Raw genomic sequence first — 15,181 nt, forward strand, 5'->3', positions numbered from 1 at the left:
CAATTTGTTTAAAATTGTGTGAAATTTTGTATATTTGATTTACATAATGAGACTTTTCAAAGTAGAGCTTAATCAAAATTAATATTAAAAAATACGTTGCTTTGACATACAGACACACATGACACAAGTGTATAGAGAGAAAGAGTATATATGGGAAAATAAGGGTAAGAAACATTATTCGTTTTATTGAAACATTATACAATGAGATAATTATCATGGTGCATGCATCCTTTCAACAACAAAAAAACATAGTGCATGATGCATAGAGTTTTTCCTTTTTTGAATAGAGGTGCATGCATAGAGTAATCAAATGGGAGAAAAATGCATATAAATAGGGGGGAACCAAAAACATCCTTGAGTATGCCAACGCAACTAGATAGGTGTGGGGCTCCTTTTGCAGTTTATGATCTTCAAAGTGGGTGTGGAGAGTACTTTCCAACCTATACCATTTGAGGGGAAACAAAAAGTTTCTCTCCGTATCTTCATTTTTAAACGTGTTTGCATATCCAACAAGATTGACACGTTCGCATCGCCCACTCTCTCCGAGAGTAATTTTTCCATTAAGTTAGATATTTCCTCTAGCAGAGACTATATGATCCTTCACCAAGGCCCGGCCTCTAGGATGTTGTCGTGGTTGACTCTCAGAATCTGGTCCGGTTCGATTAATATGCATTTTGTTTTCACGAGTTTAATAAGAAACCAACATAACTATTTTTCTTAAGAAATATCAATTGTCTAAAATAACAATTGTATATCATATAAGGAGTATAAGCTAGCCATATTTAACTTTGTCAAATAAAATCTAATCCTATGCTTGGCTTGACAGGGGAGTGGAAGACAGCACAAATTCATTTGAAATTTTTAAAACACTTGAATGAAGACAAGAGTAAACCAACTCGAGATCCAAAATTTTCAAACCTAGTGGGTGCAAAAGACAAAGGTCATGCTTTGACACTGTTTAATAATATAAACAAGTTCTAACACACGATTAATTTTCATAAAAATATGAAAGAGGATTCAAAACTTGAGTTTGAGACAAGTCAAACTCCAGCCATAAAAAATTCAATCCAAACAGCAAATAAGACAACTCGTTGATCCAGCTCAATGGATGCTACTGGCCACTGATTGTTCCATAATTGGCACAACATATTGCTCATGGCACGGTAGAATAAAACAAAGAACAAAGGGCACCATAACTAACAACCAAGTTAAACTTAAATAAATACACCATTGAGCAAAATCCAGGATTCGGCATAATAACAATAAACAAAATGCAATTATAGAAAGTAGGAACAAAATAACCAGAGTTTTTTTTAACGTTAATTCTCCGGTTCTTAGGGAATATGAATAAGCAAGGATGCAACTACAAGACTAAACATGTGAAAGTCACTAAAGAAGGCTCACAGATCCAATCAGTATATATGAACGAGCAACAAGGAAGAGGATTACCATTGGTTAAGATTTAAATAAATCATTTTTCAAAAGAAAAATCACAACGCAATGTGTAACATAACTGTATCTAATATATAATAATGTATGTGCAGATTGCACATTAAATCCTGACTAAACATAAGAGTAAACACAAAAAATACGTCCGGGTTTTCTTGGTGCCAAACAATGGACTAACATAAGTTGAAACGAAATAAAAATGGTCCAGCAACAATTTCACACACAGTTTCTATTCAGCTACTCCTCAAGAACGCGACCTATCACGAGGTGGGGGAGATCGGCTGCATGAACAGTAAAATAGTTAGAACATGATGATAAAACTACCCAAAAAAAAAACAATTTAATTCGATCATACCTATCATATCTCCTATTCATTGGGCTTTCAGCTCGTTCATATTTGGGGCTTCCTCTTGCTTCTGGTCTGGAAGATGGATTTGATCCACGAGGTGGGGGTGACCGGCTGCATGAAAAGTAAAATGACCAAAATACAATGAGATCTATATTACACTACCCAAAAAAAAAAAAAAAAAAATAAGAAATAAAAAATAATTAAATGGATCATACCTATCGTATCTCCCATTCATTGGGCTTTCAGCTCGTTCATACTTTGGGCTTCCTCTTGGTTCTGGTCTGGAAGCAGGATTTGATCCACGACCATAATCAGGGCTACCCCTACCTCTACGATAAGGACTTGGGGATCTGCCACGACCATACCTCCCATCAGGAGAGCCACGACCATACCTACCATCAGGGGAGCCACGACCTCTTCTATCAGGACTGTATCCATCCCTTTTGACATCATCATCCCTTATAGCATACTCCACTGTGATAACACGGTCCATAAACTTGCTGCACGCCAAATATAAAACAATTGAGCCATTGAGATATATAGCCCCTTAGTCCTTACCCTCATTCCTCTCCATAAAGGCGGTCAAATGTACTATGTTTCTAAAGGATAAAACTTCTAAAGAGAAAAATAATAACTATTCAACAACGCAGAAAGTAATTACAACCTCAGGTTAGTTGCTTCCAAAGCTTTAGTGGCTTCCTCCTGGGTTTCAAACTGGATAAAGGCGAAATTCCTTCTGATCCTTAAATTTGCTATTTTCCCATAGGGATCAAAGTGTCTCTCCAAATCCCTTGTCCTGGTGTGAACAGGATCAAAATTTATGATAAACAAAGTCTTTGATGGTTTTGTATTAGTTGAAGATTTCTTTGAATCACCACCAGACCTTCTATTATCACGTTCTGCCTAAAAATCATAATATAACAACAGAATGTGTATATTAAAATACCCAAAATTAAATAATTCCAAAATCATTCATTAAGAAAAGAACATAAGCAGCAGCTACAAGGACAAGTTCATTTGAATGCAAACGTATCTGTCACATAAATGAGAACATCCATCAAAAGTATAGCAATTCTCATGATAATATCACACACCGTCATTATAATCTAACAAATTGTGTTAAAGCTTTCCAAAATTATTTATAACAAAAATGACCTCCAAATGCCAAGCTATAAGTACATGATGATGTGTCATAACAATCAACATTGTTTAGCAATCCCTAATGCAGTTCACTATTACAGCGTACCTTAGTCCACTCAACACGAATTCGGCGCCCCTTTCTACCAAATTCTGTTTGATCAAGTCTTCTGATTGCATACTCGGCATCACGTTCATCTTCCATGTAGATAAAAGCAAAACCTATGAAACAAGAATGTTAAAATAAAACCACGCAGAAAAATTTTAGTTCAATATTATTTGAAGACTCCTTTCATCAAGATGGCGTAGGGAGGAATGCCGCATCAGGATATCAGGTATGAGAGATAAATTCAACATAAAACAGAAATAAACTGTAAGGAAGTACCACAACACCTGCCACATTTGTGAAATCATCATGGTTCATATGTTGAAACATGTCGGAAATTGAACAGTGAGCAAAAGTCATGAGGAACGAAAAAGCAATGAATGCTCAGTGAGAGAATGCAGAATGGCAGGGCTAGGGCGGATCAGATTATTTCTTCTGGAAAAATACAAGAAGGAGAAGCTGGGGCACATTCTATAAAAGAAATGCAGAGAAGCACATCCATCTAAGAGGAGCATGGACATTCATATTATCCAAGTAATCCTGCCACAAAGAAATTGTTGAGTATGGGGGTTCATATTTTAATGACAGTTTTTTTTTCTTTTAAAAGGAAAAGAAAATGTACATCCATTCACAAGTATCAAGTCAAAGAGCACCATCTTGACCCTTTTAAGAATCATTTGAGGACGGAAATCGCATGATCCAATTCAAATTCAAGATGAAAACAAAAGGTTCAGAAAGCCAAGGCCAAAAAAAAAAAAAAAAAAAAAATTCACCGCTTGTACAGTTTTACTAGCATCCTTGGCATTAGCATAAGCATACAAATAAAAGGATTGCACTACTAGCACTCTCCTTTGCCAAATGTGCAGCATATAAAAGACCAATTTGAATTTGAAATGTTAACAGTTTCGCAATCACGTAGGATTTAGGCCCTGTCTCTAATTCTTTTTTAAAGTATTTTGTGTACAAGTCCAAACTGATATCAAAAAAAGGGTCAATGAGTTCTTTGCAAAATGATCGCTTTCAATGGTTGTACATAAAATTTTCCTTTCTCCAAACAGTACTATAACCCCACTGCAACTCAACACAAGAGAACACTTTCATCTTGACTTCAAATTTGTCAAACACCAGCATCCATCATGTAATGCCGGTCACCAATCTGTGAATCTGCTTTTTCGTAACGGAACCTACCTATCTCTATAAAAGCAATCTGGGCAAAATCTATCCAACCACCACATAACAAATCAAGCAAAATACTCCAACAAATTCAGCACAGCAAAGAAAACAGCTCACAATCATCACAGCCAAAATAATACTTGGCCATCCAATATACCAAACTTACAATTTAAAAATACAAACCATAGCAAGAGAATACCTACACCCTATTTGGATAACCAGCTTAATTAAGTGTTTATAGCATTAACACTTATCATATAAGTACGTATGTATAAGCTATTTCTATAGCACGAGATAAAACAAGGTCATACAGTGTCCTATAACCTATAACATTGTTTTCATACGCTATCCTAGAGAGCTTATAGACTTGTTTTAAGTTGATTTCACAAGTGCATATGCTAGTAGACAAGCTCAAATAAGTCAATCCAAGAGACTAATAGTAAAGAATAAGCATCAAGTTGGACCTTAAACTATCACACTCTCATCAATTTAGTCTCAAAACTATAGAAATACACTAAATAGTCTCGTAATTATTTTTAATCCATCAAGGTAGTCCCTGAATCATCATTCTCTCTTCTATTTTAAAAGGAAATGAAGGACTTATTTGATGGATTAATAATAGTTTAGCGACCACTGAGTATACTTCTACAGTTTACGGACTAAGGGCCTGTTTGGATTGGTTTATTTGAGCTTATCTACTGGCATAAGTTTTGTGAGACTGTTTGAGAGAACTTATGAAAACAGTATTAGAATAGGAAATATAATCTTAGTTAACTTTTGCATTGAATAGCCTTATTCTAATAAACAGTTAATGACAGCTTATCGCATATACAAAAACAAGTTAACTTTATTTTATCTTTTGCTATAAAAATGGCTTAAGCAGACTTATACATAACCTCTTAACTTATCATGATAAACGCGTACTCTATAAGCTGCAAATAAGCTGTTTATCCAAACATATCCTAAATTGGTGAGAGAGTGACAGTTTAAGGACCAACTTGATAGTTTATTCAATAGTAAATAACTAATTAAGCTACAAAAAAAGCACTTTAAACCTAAAACTTAAAACAAACTCAAAAATTATAACAAAAAAAAATGAAATGATGAAGAAAGTTATACCAGACTTCAAGTCCACCCTATCAATCTTCCCATATTTCCTGAACAGCCTCTCAACATCAGATTGTCTTGCATCAAAATCCAGATTTCCGCAAAAAATTGGCTTCATTTTTACGAATGCTTCTGCAACAAACTTGCAATGCAAAGTAAGAAAAAAAAAAGGTTATTGTGATTCGGAAATGGTGAAATTGAACGAATTGTTGGAGGAAGAAGAAGGAGATGTGGCGGATCTGATGATCCGTTGAAGGATTTGTACCTTTTCGGAGGGAGATAGGGTTTGCGAATGAAACCCTAGGGTTGAGATTTGGGGGAAATTACGAAATGCAAAGGAGAGTAGTTACTTCTGTCATAAGTAGGGACGGGCAAAAATAAACATGAACCAAATAACTGCACCATTTAAGCGGTTTGCGAACCGAACCAATAATTCATTTGAATCGAACCGAATTGTTTTGACCTGAATCGAACCATTAGCAAAGCATGAACTTCATATTATTTTAATAATGAAATTTTATTTTGCCTTTCATCATGCATTAACATTGGAATTTGTTGATGTTTTTGTTGATATTAGTAAAATAAAACTAGTAAAACCACACGAAATTACTAACCAATGTGATTTAATTCTTAAAAGAGTTAATACATTTGGTCATAGTTTAAATAGAATTAATAAATAGTTTTGGGAGATTAGTCACTTTAATCCCTGAATAGGAAAGAAGTCGTCACTTTAGTCCCTGAATACAGATAAATTGCAAAATAGTCTCTGAATGTAGACTCTATTAGTCAATTTAGTCTCTGAATGCAGACTCTGTTAGTCAATTTTGTCCCTGAATGTAGACTTTGTTAGTCACTTTAGTCAGAGTCTACATTCAGAGACTGTTTTGAAATTTCTCTGCATTCAAGGACTAAAGTGACCACTTCTTTCCCATTTAGGGACTAAAGTGACTAATTCTCCAATAGTCTTGATATATTTTTGAATGGATAAAAAATTCTTAACACTTGTCGCACAATTCCAATTTATAATAAAAAAAATTAAAAAAAAAAAAATTGGTTCTCAAAAAGATAAGAAAATACATCTTGGTTCAAAATATTATTTTAAGTTTGGTTCGGTTCGTCGACAATAAAACGGTTAACTGAACATAACTTTGGTTCAGTTCGATTCCTCACAAAGCTCAAACGGTTTGATTTTCCGACCGTTGAAACAGTTTGGTTCGGTTCAATTTTCTTCATAAACCAAACCATGCCCACCCCTAGGCATAGCTTAGACCGGATTAAAACGCGTCGTTTCTTTGGCCTTGTTTGGGAGTTTGGATAGGAAGGGAAGGGAAGGCATTGGAGACTTTGGGCTTTGTTTGGAAATTTGGAGATGAGGGGAAGGGAAAGCTTTGAAGAGTTATTACGAAATATAGGAGAGAAAAAAATTTCACATTTTTTGAAAGAGTAATTTTCTAGAAAATGATAAATTAATGCTTATGATTAATATATTTTTAATTTTTTTTAGCTTCTTCAAAAAAAATATATATTTTTAATTTTAAGAATATTATAACTATTTAGATTAAATTTGAAGAATCCATGTATTAAGGATGAGCATTAGAAGAGTTTGGGCCCGAAAACCCAATATGCCCAGTACCGAAACACTATAATATTAGACTCATTTTTTCCCAATAAATGCTTCAGATATCACGGGTTGCGGATTATTCGGTTGGGTTGCAACTTGCAACAGGTTGACAAAAATAATGGATCCTTACAACTCTACAACACACCAAGGTAGTAGTAGACAGAAAAAATGCGACGGAGGGAGAGAGACTAGTTACTGACTGTGAACATCAAGAAGAAATCAGGTACTCGCATGACGCAAGAGAGATGGAATGGAAAATATGAAAGGGAAGTTGTTCGACCAAAAAATGAAGAAAGGACAGTGTTAAAACTTCAAATGATAGCAAATGGATCAACTGTTTTTTATAAAGCTTCTCCATCCTTATTTCAACTCAATGTTGTGTTGTTTTTATTTTATGTTTGATTTTCCTCTAGTGTAAATGAAAGTAATAAAATAATGTTATTAATGACAAATAGTTAAGTTATGTACCAGTATAAAGTCACTTTGCTGGAGACACATAGATACATAGGTGCAGAGCCATTTTGCAGTCTGCATGCGCCTTGAGCCTTATGTGAGTTGAAGATTTTATTAATAGAATAACCTATCAATACTAAAGAAAGATAAGATTGAAACAACACATAAAATAATTTCTCTTAAGCCTCAGGGTTCGGTTTTGGACATATTGAAACTCCAGGAACCGCTATCGACCATGTGTAACTGTTTCTGCTTGATCTTTTTCACCCGGAAGACCCGAAATCCGTGCATCCCCGCCCGTTGCACTAATATTAGTTACGATTAGTACGTTTTTCGGTCAGTTAACCTATGTTGCCTTATGAAAGTTACTTTAGTTTCTTCTCCAAAAACCTTCTTTTTTTTTTTGCATGATCTCGTTCATATTTATATCGTTTGATTGCATTATTTCTTTGACAATGCTTAGTCTTCTCTAAACTTTTCCATTAATTTGAATCTCCAAAACAAACAATAAATCACAATGTCTCTCTCTCTCTCTCTCTCTCTCTCTCTCTCTCTCTCTCTCTCTCTCTCTCTCTCTCTCTCTCTCTCACTCTATCTCTCTTGTTACAAACGACAATTTCAAGTTTCTAAGAGTTTTCAGACGAAAGAACGATCGAAAACGAGAAGAAACGCAAGAAATCGCACCTGAGAGGCTGCCTCGGGCGCCTTGCGCCTCCTGCCATGCGCCTTGCGCCTGCTACCAGGTCAGAAGTTCCTTTTTGCCTGTTTTCCAAGCTGGATCAACGGAAAAAGCCTCGTTTTCTCGACTTAAACCCTAAACAACCTTACGCTATAAATAAAGACTCTTGCACACTATTATTTTCATTCAAAAATATTGACGATTCATAGCAAGGGTCAAGCATTAGAGATTCAAGACGAAATTTCTCATCCTTTTATTCTTGCTAGGGTAGGTTTTTCTTTTGTTTTGTTATGATGTATGTTGCCATGAACAACTAAATCTCTTGATTAGGGTTCCATGATGAACCCCTTCTAATTTGTTGGAATTTATTAATAGTATTTATTCAGTTTATTTCTTTTATTGTGTTGAGATTTCAATTAAACCGCTACCTGTTCTCGCTGCCTGTTCTTAATGCTTTTTTCAATTGGTTAGCTACGAGAGTAACTTTGTAAATCGATCTGTAGGGTAAAAGTAGGCACTGACATTAACAAAACTTCAATTACCCCCCTGAAATTAACAAAACTTCAATTACCCCCCCTGAAATTGCACAATGTTAATCAATTTACCCCCTCCGTCAAATTCTTCTGTTAGTCAACATGATGTTTTGCAAATACCCCCGTGAAATTTTGCACTTATGTGCAAAATGCCCCTGATCTTGAAAATTTATATATATTTTTTCTTATCCTTAAAAGTAACTGCATTATCACTGAATTGTGAATCATAAGTGCAAAACTTTTGATACTCCAACACGTATTAGTGCTTTAATTCTTAATGAAATGATATAAGTTATTTTCTCTCAAAAAAAAAAGTGCAAAACTTTAGAGGGTATTTGCAAAACGTCATGTTGACTAACAGAATAATTTGACAGAGGAGTAAATTGATTAACGTTATGCAATTTTAAGGGGGTATTTGAAGTTTTGTTAATTTCAGCTGTGTAATTGACGAAATTTACAATTTCGGGGGTAATTGCTACTCAAGGATTCACGGGATAGACTATATTTTGCCACGTGTCCTGTAATATGAATTATGAAATAATCCCCTTTCTCTCTCAAAAAAAAAAAAAAAAAAAAAGAACCATACGATTAATCAAACGGTTTCCTGCGTAAAAAAAAAAGACTGCCGTGAATCTCTATCCTCACGAGTCATAAATTTGAGTTTGACTAATAGTATGGGATAAAATATGAGTTACAAACCACCTTTATAACTGTCACAATGTTCCCCTAAAAAAAAAAAACTGTCACAATGTTTTGTTACAAACATTGGTTGTTTACTATGATGATGTCAATAACATTGTTACTTCTTCTCCTTGTAACATTGTTGTTTGTTCCTGCAACATTGTGTTCTGTCTCTACACGTCATTGGCTTTCAAAACATCTTATTGGAGATGACGGAAGAATTTATGTTTGTTCTGATAAAACCTTTTTGGCTTTTGAAACCAATGGTACCATTGTTTGGTCTATTCATGTTGACTATAAATGTAATGTTGGTTTGGCACCTGTTCATGGTGGTATTGGAAAGGTAAGTAAGTCACTTTTTTGTTTAAAGGTGTGTCTGGTTTTTAACATGTTTCATTGACGAACACCAACATGACAATGACACACGTGATTGTTCCTATTTGTAAAATTATTACCGGTATCAATGTGTCAGTGTCATGTCTTGTATCTTACACACACCAACACATGATTACAAGGGTTGGATAGTCCTCAGTTCACAATCTTGTTTTCTGTGGTTGAGTTAGGCTGGAGACTAAATCTAAGATGGTAAAAGACAATTTTTAGGATACATAAACCTACCATTATTGGTTGTAAGCTATGAAGTACACACTCAAACACATACATGGACACGTCAACGCCAATAAAATTTGAGAAAATGACATAACTCAGTGTAATCATATGTGTCGGTGTTGGGTCTATACATATCCGACATCAAGACACGCCTAATCCGAGGAGTATACGTGCTTCAAAGGTTGTAAGAGCCATTAGTTATTAGTTATTATTTTATTAGACTAGGAAATGTGGACCCTAATCCTGATGTTATGAGCTTTTGTTTCATGTTACCTTCACATTTATCAATCTTTATAAATAAATTTTTGCTCTGAACTTTCTTGTTTTTCTGCATATTAGTGTTCGGTTCTGTGTTTGGATAAAGGAATTTGAAGGAGGTCATGTTTGACCAATTTCATGATACATTTCTGCTCTGCATTGATTTGACTAATTCTTAAGTATGAGAGTTCACTGTTCTTCATCAAATCTGGGGTTAGTCCTATATCAATTCGGGTGTTTTCTATTTTGTCGTTAATTTGTAAATTGTGTACAAAGAATAGCTCCTATACTTCGATCTAGATAACATTTTCAATAACTTGGTATTTGTCATGATATATAATATGATGACAGTGAAAATTGGCATGTGTAGTCTCGACGCTTCATATTGAATGCATATTCGGTGTCTGAGACTGGTACACACTGTTACATTCAATTACTTTTATTATCTTGAATTATTAATGGTGTCTACATGTCAGAGTCGTTGTCAAAGTCAGCAATATCCATGCATTTGATCCCACCTAGTGGAAAAAGGGAGAGGCTTTTATTATTATTATTTGTCATGGGCGACGATGTTTAGAATTGTTATTTTTTGTTGTTGTAGTGATGGTGGTTATTAATTCATGTAAGGCCTTTGCAGATATATTTGGTGGCTGAAAATAGAATATTGAAGATTGATTATGGAAATATCGGAATTTCTGAGCCCGCAGTAGAAATTTTCTTTGGTCCAAAACCAGGACAAAAGGCAGAAACTGAGATTATTGGGCTATCAGTAAGCACATTAAGCTCAACTGTATTCATCAACGTCAAGCATCGAGGACTCTTTTCATATCTGTCACATGGCCGTTTACTTTGGAGTTTAGGACCTGCGCTTTACCAGTTTGGCTACCGTCAAGGATGCAGGAAAAACCTTACAGATTGTTACTTTTCATCAGTTCCTGTGCTTGATCAATGCGAGGCTAGTATTTATGTAAGGTTTACTCATCCTTGATTTATTGTAACATTTGATTTTTTTTTGGAACAAAACAATCACATGTTTTTCAAGAATATGTTTTTCAAATAGCAGATTGCAAACACGGAAGGAGAACTGTATTGTTTGTCAGTCCATGGCCGTGACTTTAGATGGATACAAGATTTTAGTTCATTAGACAATAGTTTCACCATAACTCCCGGAAACAATGGTCATCTGTATGTAACAGTTCCAACAAGAGCTCTTGTATTAGCTCTCGATGTCTTTTCGGGTAATATCTTGTGGCAGGGCAGTGTTGGACCGTTAAGCAAAATTGACTGTGCCCCTGTTGTTGATTCTAATGGTAATCCAATTTCTCTTAAGAATACAGATTAGTTTTAATTCTACAAAGTTTAATTTCATTATTAGTATTGATTTGTTAGATAATGGTTTCGTAAAGTCAGATCAATTTTTTAACAAACAATATCAGATGAGTAGGTGATACAAAATCAGCAAGAAAGAATATTTTGGCATAGTGCATTGTTTTCAAATAGCGACGCTATAGCAAAGGGGATTTTTATGAGTCTGTTATGAAAACGCTATAGCAAAGGGGATTTTTATGAGTCTGTTATGAAAACTCTGACGCTGTCTTAGTTTCGCTAAATTTCTGCTAGCTGATGTAGTGACAATATCGGGAAAAAGAAAATTTTAAGGTTTTTAAAAATAATAAAACTGAAGAATCTGCATTAGGGCCAAACAAGACCTATTTTTTTAATAGGAAAACTTAATTGTGTGCGAGTATTCAAAATTTCTAGGAATGAAGCAAATAAATTGCTTATGGTACATTTTTTTCTTCACTTATGGAAGTTACTTTAGTTTCTTCTCCGATAACCTTTTTTTTTGTCAGCATGATCTCGTTCATATTTATATCGTTTAACTGCATTATTTCAATGATAATGCTTAGTCTTCTCTGAACTTTTGCATTAATATGTATCTCAAAAACCAACGACATATTGCAAAAAATAGCGGTTTTTCATATTCTGCTATACAACAGCGCTAAAGTGCCTCTCTTTGACAACATTTTGCACTAAGTAGTGTATCAGGGAACAAAAACGATTTGTTTGACTTCGGATACGTTATAGCGCTATAGCCACTATTACACGACACTATTGTACATAAACAACTTAAATTACTGAAGCATACTTGATGAATCAGGATGGATATCTATTGGCTCATTGGATGGATTCCTTTACTCATTTTCGCCAACCGGAATACTCAAGAAATTCTCACGAAGAAATACTGAGAACTCTATTGCTCAAGTTGGTCCTTTTCTTGATTGTTCTGGATTTGCTGTCTACAGTTCACAGATAGAGATGGAAGGAAAAGTTAGCCACCGTATTGGCGAATATACTGTTGTTTCGGCAATTCGACCAAAAACTGCAATATTCACTATGTTGGTTCCTGCAACTGGATCAATATATTGGTCTGAAGGATATCCTGGTACATGTTTTCGTTTTTGTCTCTGTCATTTCCTCGTTTTATAGCATAAAAACCTTTCTTATTTTTCGAGTGTTTCTTGATTAAATTCAGGTAAACTTTCAACTCTATTATCCAAGAGTGATCTAAGTCAATTTGTTGTGAATGAGGAGATTCTTCTTGCATTCATTGCTGCCTCAAGTAAGAGTTAACTCTTAAATAATCATAATTCGACATTTCTATGTGGCATTTGGTGCAGAAAGTTTATTAGATTTTTCTGATTGATTGTGCAGAAAGTTTATTATTCGTTTAAGGAATAACAAATTGGATTGCACAAATAGCTTGTTTGGATTGACTTATTTGAGCTTATCTAATGACATAAGTACTTGTGAAACTATTTGGTAGAGCTTACTGAAATAGCTTATGACAACATGTTCAAAAGCTGTTTTGAACTTATTCCTATAAACTCTCCAGGATAACTTACGAAAATAGCTTATAGCTTATACACAAGAACTTATATGATAAGTGTTTATCCCATAAACGCTTAATTAGGCTGTTTATCCAAACAGTTCCAAAATCTTCCGGATTTTTCACTTTTGCGAGTTATATGCTTGTAGATGTTAGACTGAATCAAAATATATTCTAAGAACAGTATCAAAGTACTTTCGTCTGAACGAACTAACTAACAACTTGGTCCTTATATTCAATGCAGAGGTTGACACGCCGCTGCAATGCCGTACTACAGGTACAGATCTATTCTACACCTTCCTTTTAAACAAGACACAAACGTTTCTGTAAAAGTAATTTCTTATCACTTTTTTAGGTCAGAAGCTTGCATCTAGCTGCTCTCAAGCAAGGAATAAGCTTGTCAATATCTATTCAGGTAACGTACAACTCCGTATATCAAAAAGAGTGAGAGTATAAATTTTTAACAACTTATAAGTACAATTTTATTTTATATCTTGGTAGGCAATGAAAGGACTATAGAATATTTTCTTCTGTTTGAGTCATTCCTGTTGGTACTAATAATTGGACTTGTAAGATTCTGCTGCACATTTTGGGCAAAAAAGAAACTTCAAGATCAAGGCCTTGGAAGTTTCCTTGACAAGCGAGTAAGTCGAAAATCCTTCTGTCTTTGTTCTTCTCCTCCTTTTCCATACTCTTGCTAGGTTTAATTACTCCATTGGTCAACTATTTGAAATATTTTAAATAATTTTCCAAACTAAAATAATTGAGGTTCTTGTCGAAGAACACCAGTTTAGATCATTGTCACTGTCAAATATCGATAGTTTCCCCAATTGGGGGAATAACCAACGCTATAAAAAGATAAAAGGTAAGAGAGAGATGGTAGATTCACACATTTCCCAAAAATACTATAGGAAATTGCCACATTTAGGACAACGACTAACCCTTGACGACAATGGTGACCCAAACTCGTGTTCTTAGACAAGAACAAAGTCCTTGAACTTGTCAATAATTTGTAATTGAGTTCTTCAGTTTTGATGGGATCCCGAAACTTTTAAGCGGTTTGTAACTGGATCACTCAAAATCAAGGACTCAATTACAAATTATTTAAAATTTTGGGGACCTCTACAAACGTATTTAAAAAATTTGCGGCCCAATTAAAGCTTAGAGAATAGAGACCAAGTTACAAATTATTGACAAGTTCATGAACTCGGTTACATACTTTTTTTAATTAAGGAACCTATTTAGAAATTCTCAAATAATTTGACTGTCTTTCTTCGCTAACTTCTTTCGAAACCTACATATTTATACCCTTTGGACCATTCAGTGCTCTCTTCAACTCCAAAAGAAAACTTTGGTTAAGACGATCTCTGAGCTCGAGAAAAAATCTGCAGAAGAATCAGTCGACAATGAAGTTTACCAAAAGTTGGGTGATATAGTAAGAAAAAAAGAAAACATAGAGAGGAAACTATCAACCACCTATAGTTTAGGAAGGGACAGATCAAACTCAAAATCAAAATCTATGTTGCCTTTACAAATTGGAAAAAGAAAAAGCTACTCATTTCAAGGTACAAAGAAGCAGAAGCTAACAATGTTTCACACAATGAGTGATGCATCTAGTGAAAGCAGCATTGAAGGAGACTCTCCATGGAGAGACAGAAATGGTGGAGGTATTAGATTCATCTGCTAAGGAGAAAGGAAAAACACCTATGGTAGAGGTTACTTCAAATTCAAGCAATATAAGTAGTATCATACATGTACTTAGGAAGTAGAAATATTGTTAATTTTATTGTTAATGTAAATTATAATTATATTGATTGCTAAGAGTGTATAAATAGAGGATCAATCACTCAAGCATTTCTAGTAAATGCAAATCTTCCATCTGGTCTGACAAAATAAAATAAAAATTGCTGTACGTTTTTCATCAAAAAAAATGAAGTATATATTGTGCATATATTTTGAGGAACCTCAATAGATAGAAGATAGCATTTAAATATGTATATCATTATGTTATATTAACCTCAGTGATTTTAAAGGATGTCTGCGCAAAAACAATCATAGAACGTGGTAAATTATACAAAAGAGATTCCCTTGTCATGAAAAAAGCAGAGAAAAAAGTTCACCTTACCCTACCAATGA

At 34.5% G+C, this 15,181-nt stretch overlaps 1 protein-coding gene and 1 pseudogene across 6 annotated transcripts; one reads left to right on the top strand and one right to left on the bottom strand.

Moving 5' to 3' along the window:
* Positions 1 to 1,503: 1,503 nt before the first annotated feature.
* On the bottom strand, positions 1,504 to 5,700 carry LOC146897971 (serine/arginine-rich splicing factor RS40-like). 5 transcript variants are annotated; one of them, XM_085731947.1, is made up of 8 exons: positions 5,587 to 5,700; positions 5,334 to 5,453; positions 3,329 to 3,581; positions 3,045 to 3,157; positions 2,463 to 2,701; positions 2,014 to 2,298; positions 1,805 to 1,909; positions 1,504 to 1,730 (listed from the first exon to the last, which is right to left on the bottom strand). In XM_085731947.1, the coding sequence occupies exons 3-8, from the start codon at positions 3,399 to 3,401 to the stop codon at positions 1,694 to 1,696; spliced, it is 852 nt and encodes a 283-aa protein (XP_085588073.1). In that variant the 5' UTR covers positions 3,402 to 3,581; positions 5,334 to 5,453; positions 5,587 to 5,700; the 3' UTR covers positions 1,504 to 1,693. The 5 variants fall into 5 exon arrangements, with proteins under 5 accessions (XP_085588073.1, XP_085588072.1, XP_085588074.1 ...); XM_085731946.1 differs by having other exon boundaries at positions 5,334 to 5,463; XM_085731948.1 differs by having other exon boundaries at positions 3,321 to 3,581; positions 5,334 to 5,463.
* Positions 5,701 to 9,391: 3,691 nt separating this feature from the next.
* On the top strand, positions 9,392 to 14,910 carry LOC146897972 (protein GAMETE EXPRESSED 3-like; annotated as a pseudogene). The gene is made up of 9 exons (XR_015021291.1): positions 9,392 to 9,631; positions 10,793 to 11,122; positions 11,219 to 11,465; positions 12,317 to 12,601; positions 12,692 to 12,778; positions 13,290 to 13,322; positions 13,401 to 13,460; positions 13,547 to 13,689; positions 14,370 to 14,910. The product of XR_015021291.1 is annotated as a protein GAMETE EXPRESSED 3-like (transcript).
* The last annotated feature ends 271 nt before the right edge of the window (positions 14,911 to 15,181 follow it).

The sequence above is a fragment of the Medicago sativa genome, chromosome 8 (genome assembly GCF_051527215.1).
Source record: "Medicago sativa cultivar Bolivia chromosome 8, Bolivia_mono, whole genome shotgun sequence".
In the NCBI taxonomy this organism is placed as follows: domain Eukaryota; kingdom Viridiplantae; phylum Streptophyta; class Magnoliopsida; order Fabales; family Fabaceae; genus Medicago; species Medicago sativa.

Excerpts from the sequence above, each read along its gene's own strand:
- LOC146897971 (XM_085731945.1), bottom strand. The coding sequence starts at position 5,439 with ATGAAGCCAATTTTTTGCGGAAATCTGGATTTTGATGCAAGACAATCT. Across the intron at positions 3,158-5,333 it reads TAGGGTGGACTTGAAGTCTG|GTTTTGCTTTTATCTACATG; the intron begins GTATAACTTTCT and ends CTTGTTTCATAG. Across the intron at positions 1,731-1,804 it reads ATGAATAGGAGATATGATAG|CCGATCTCCCCCACCTCGTG; the intron begins GTATGATCGAAT and ends CTGTTCATGCAG.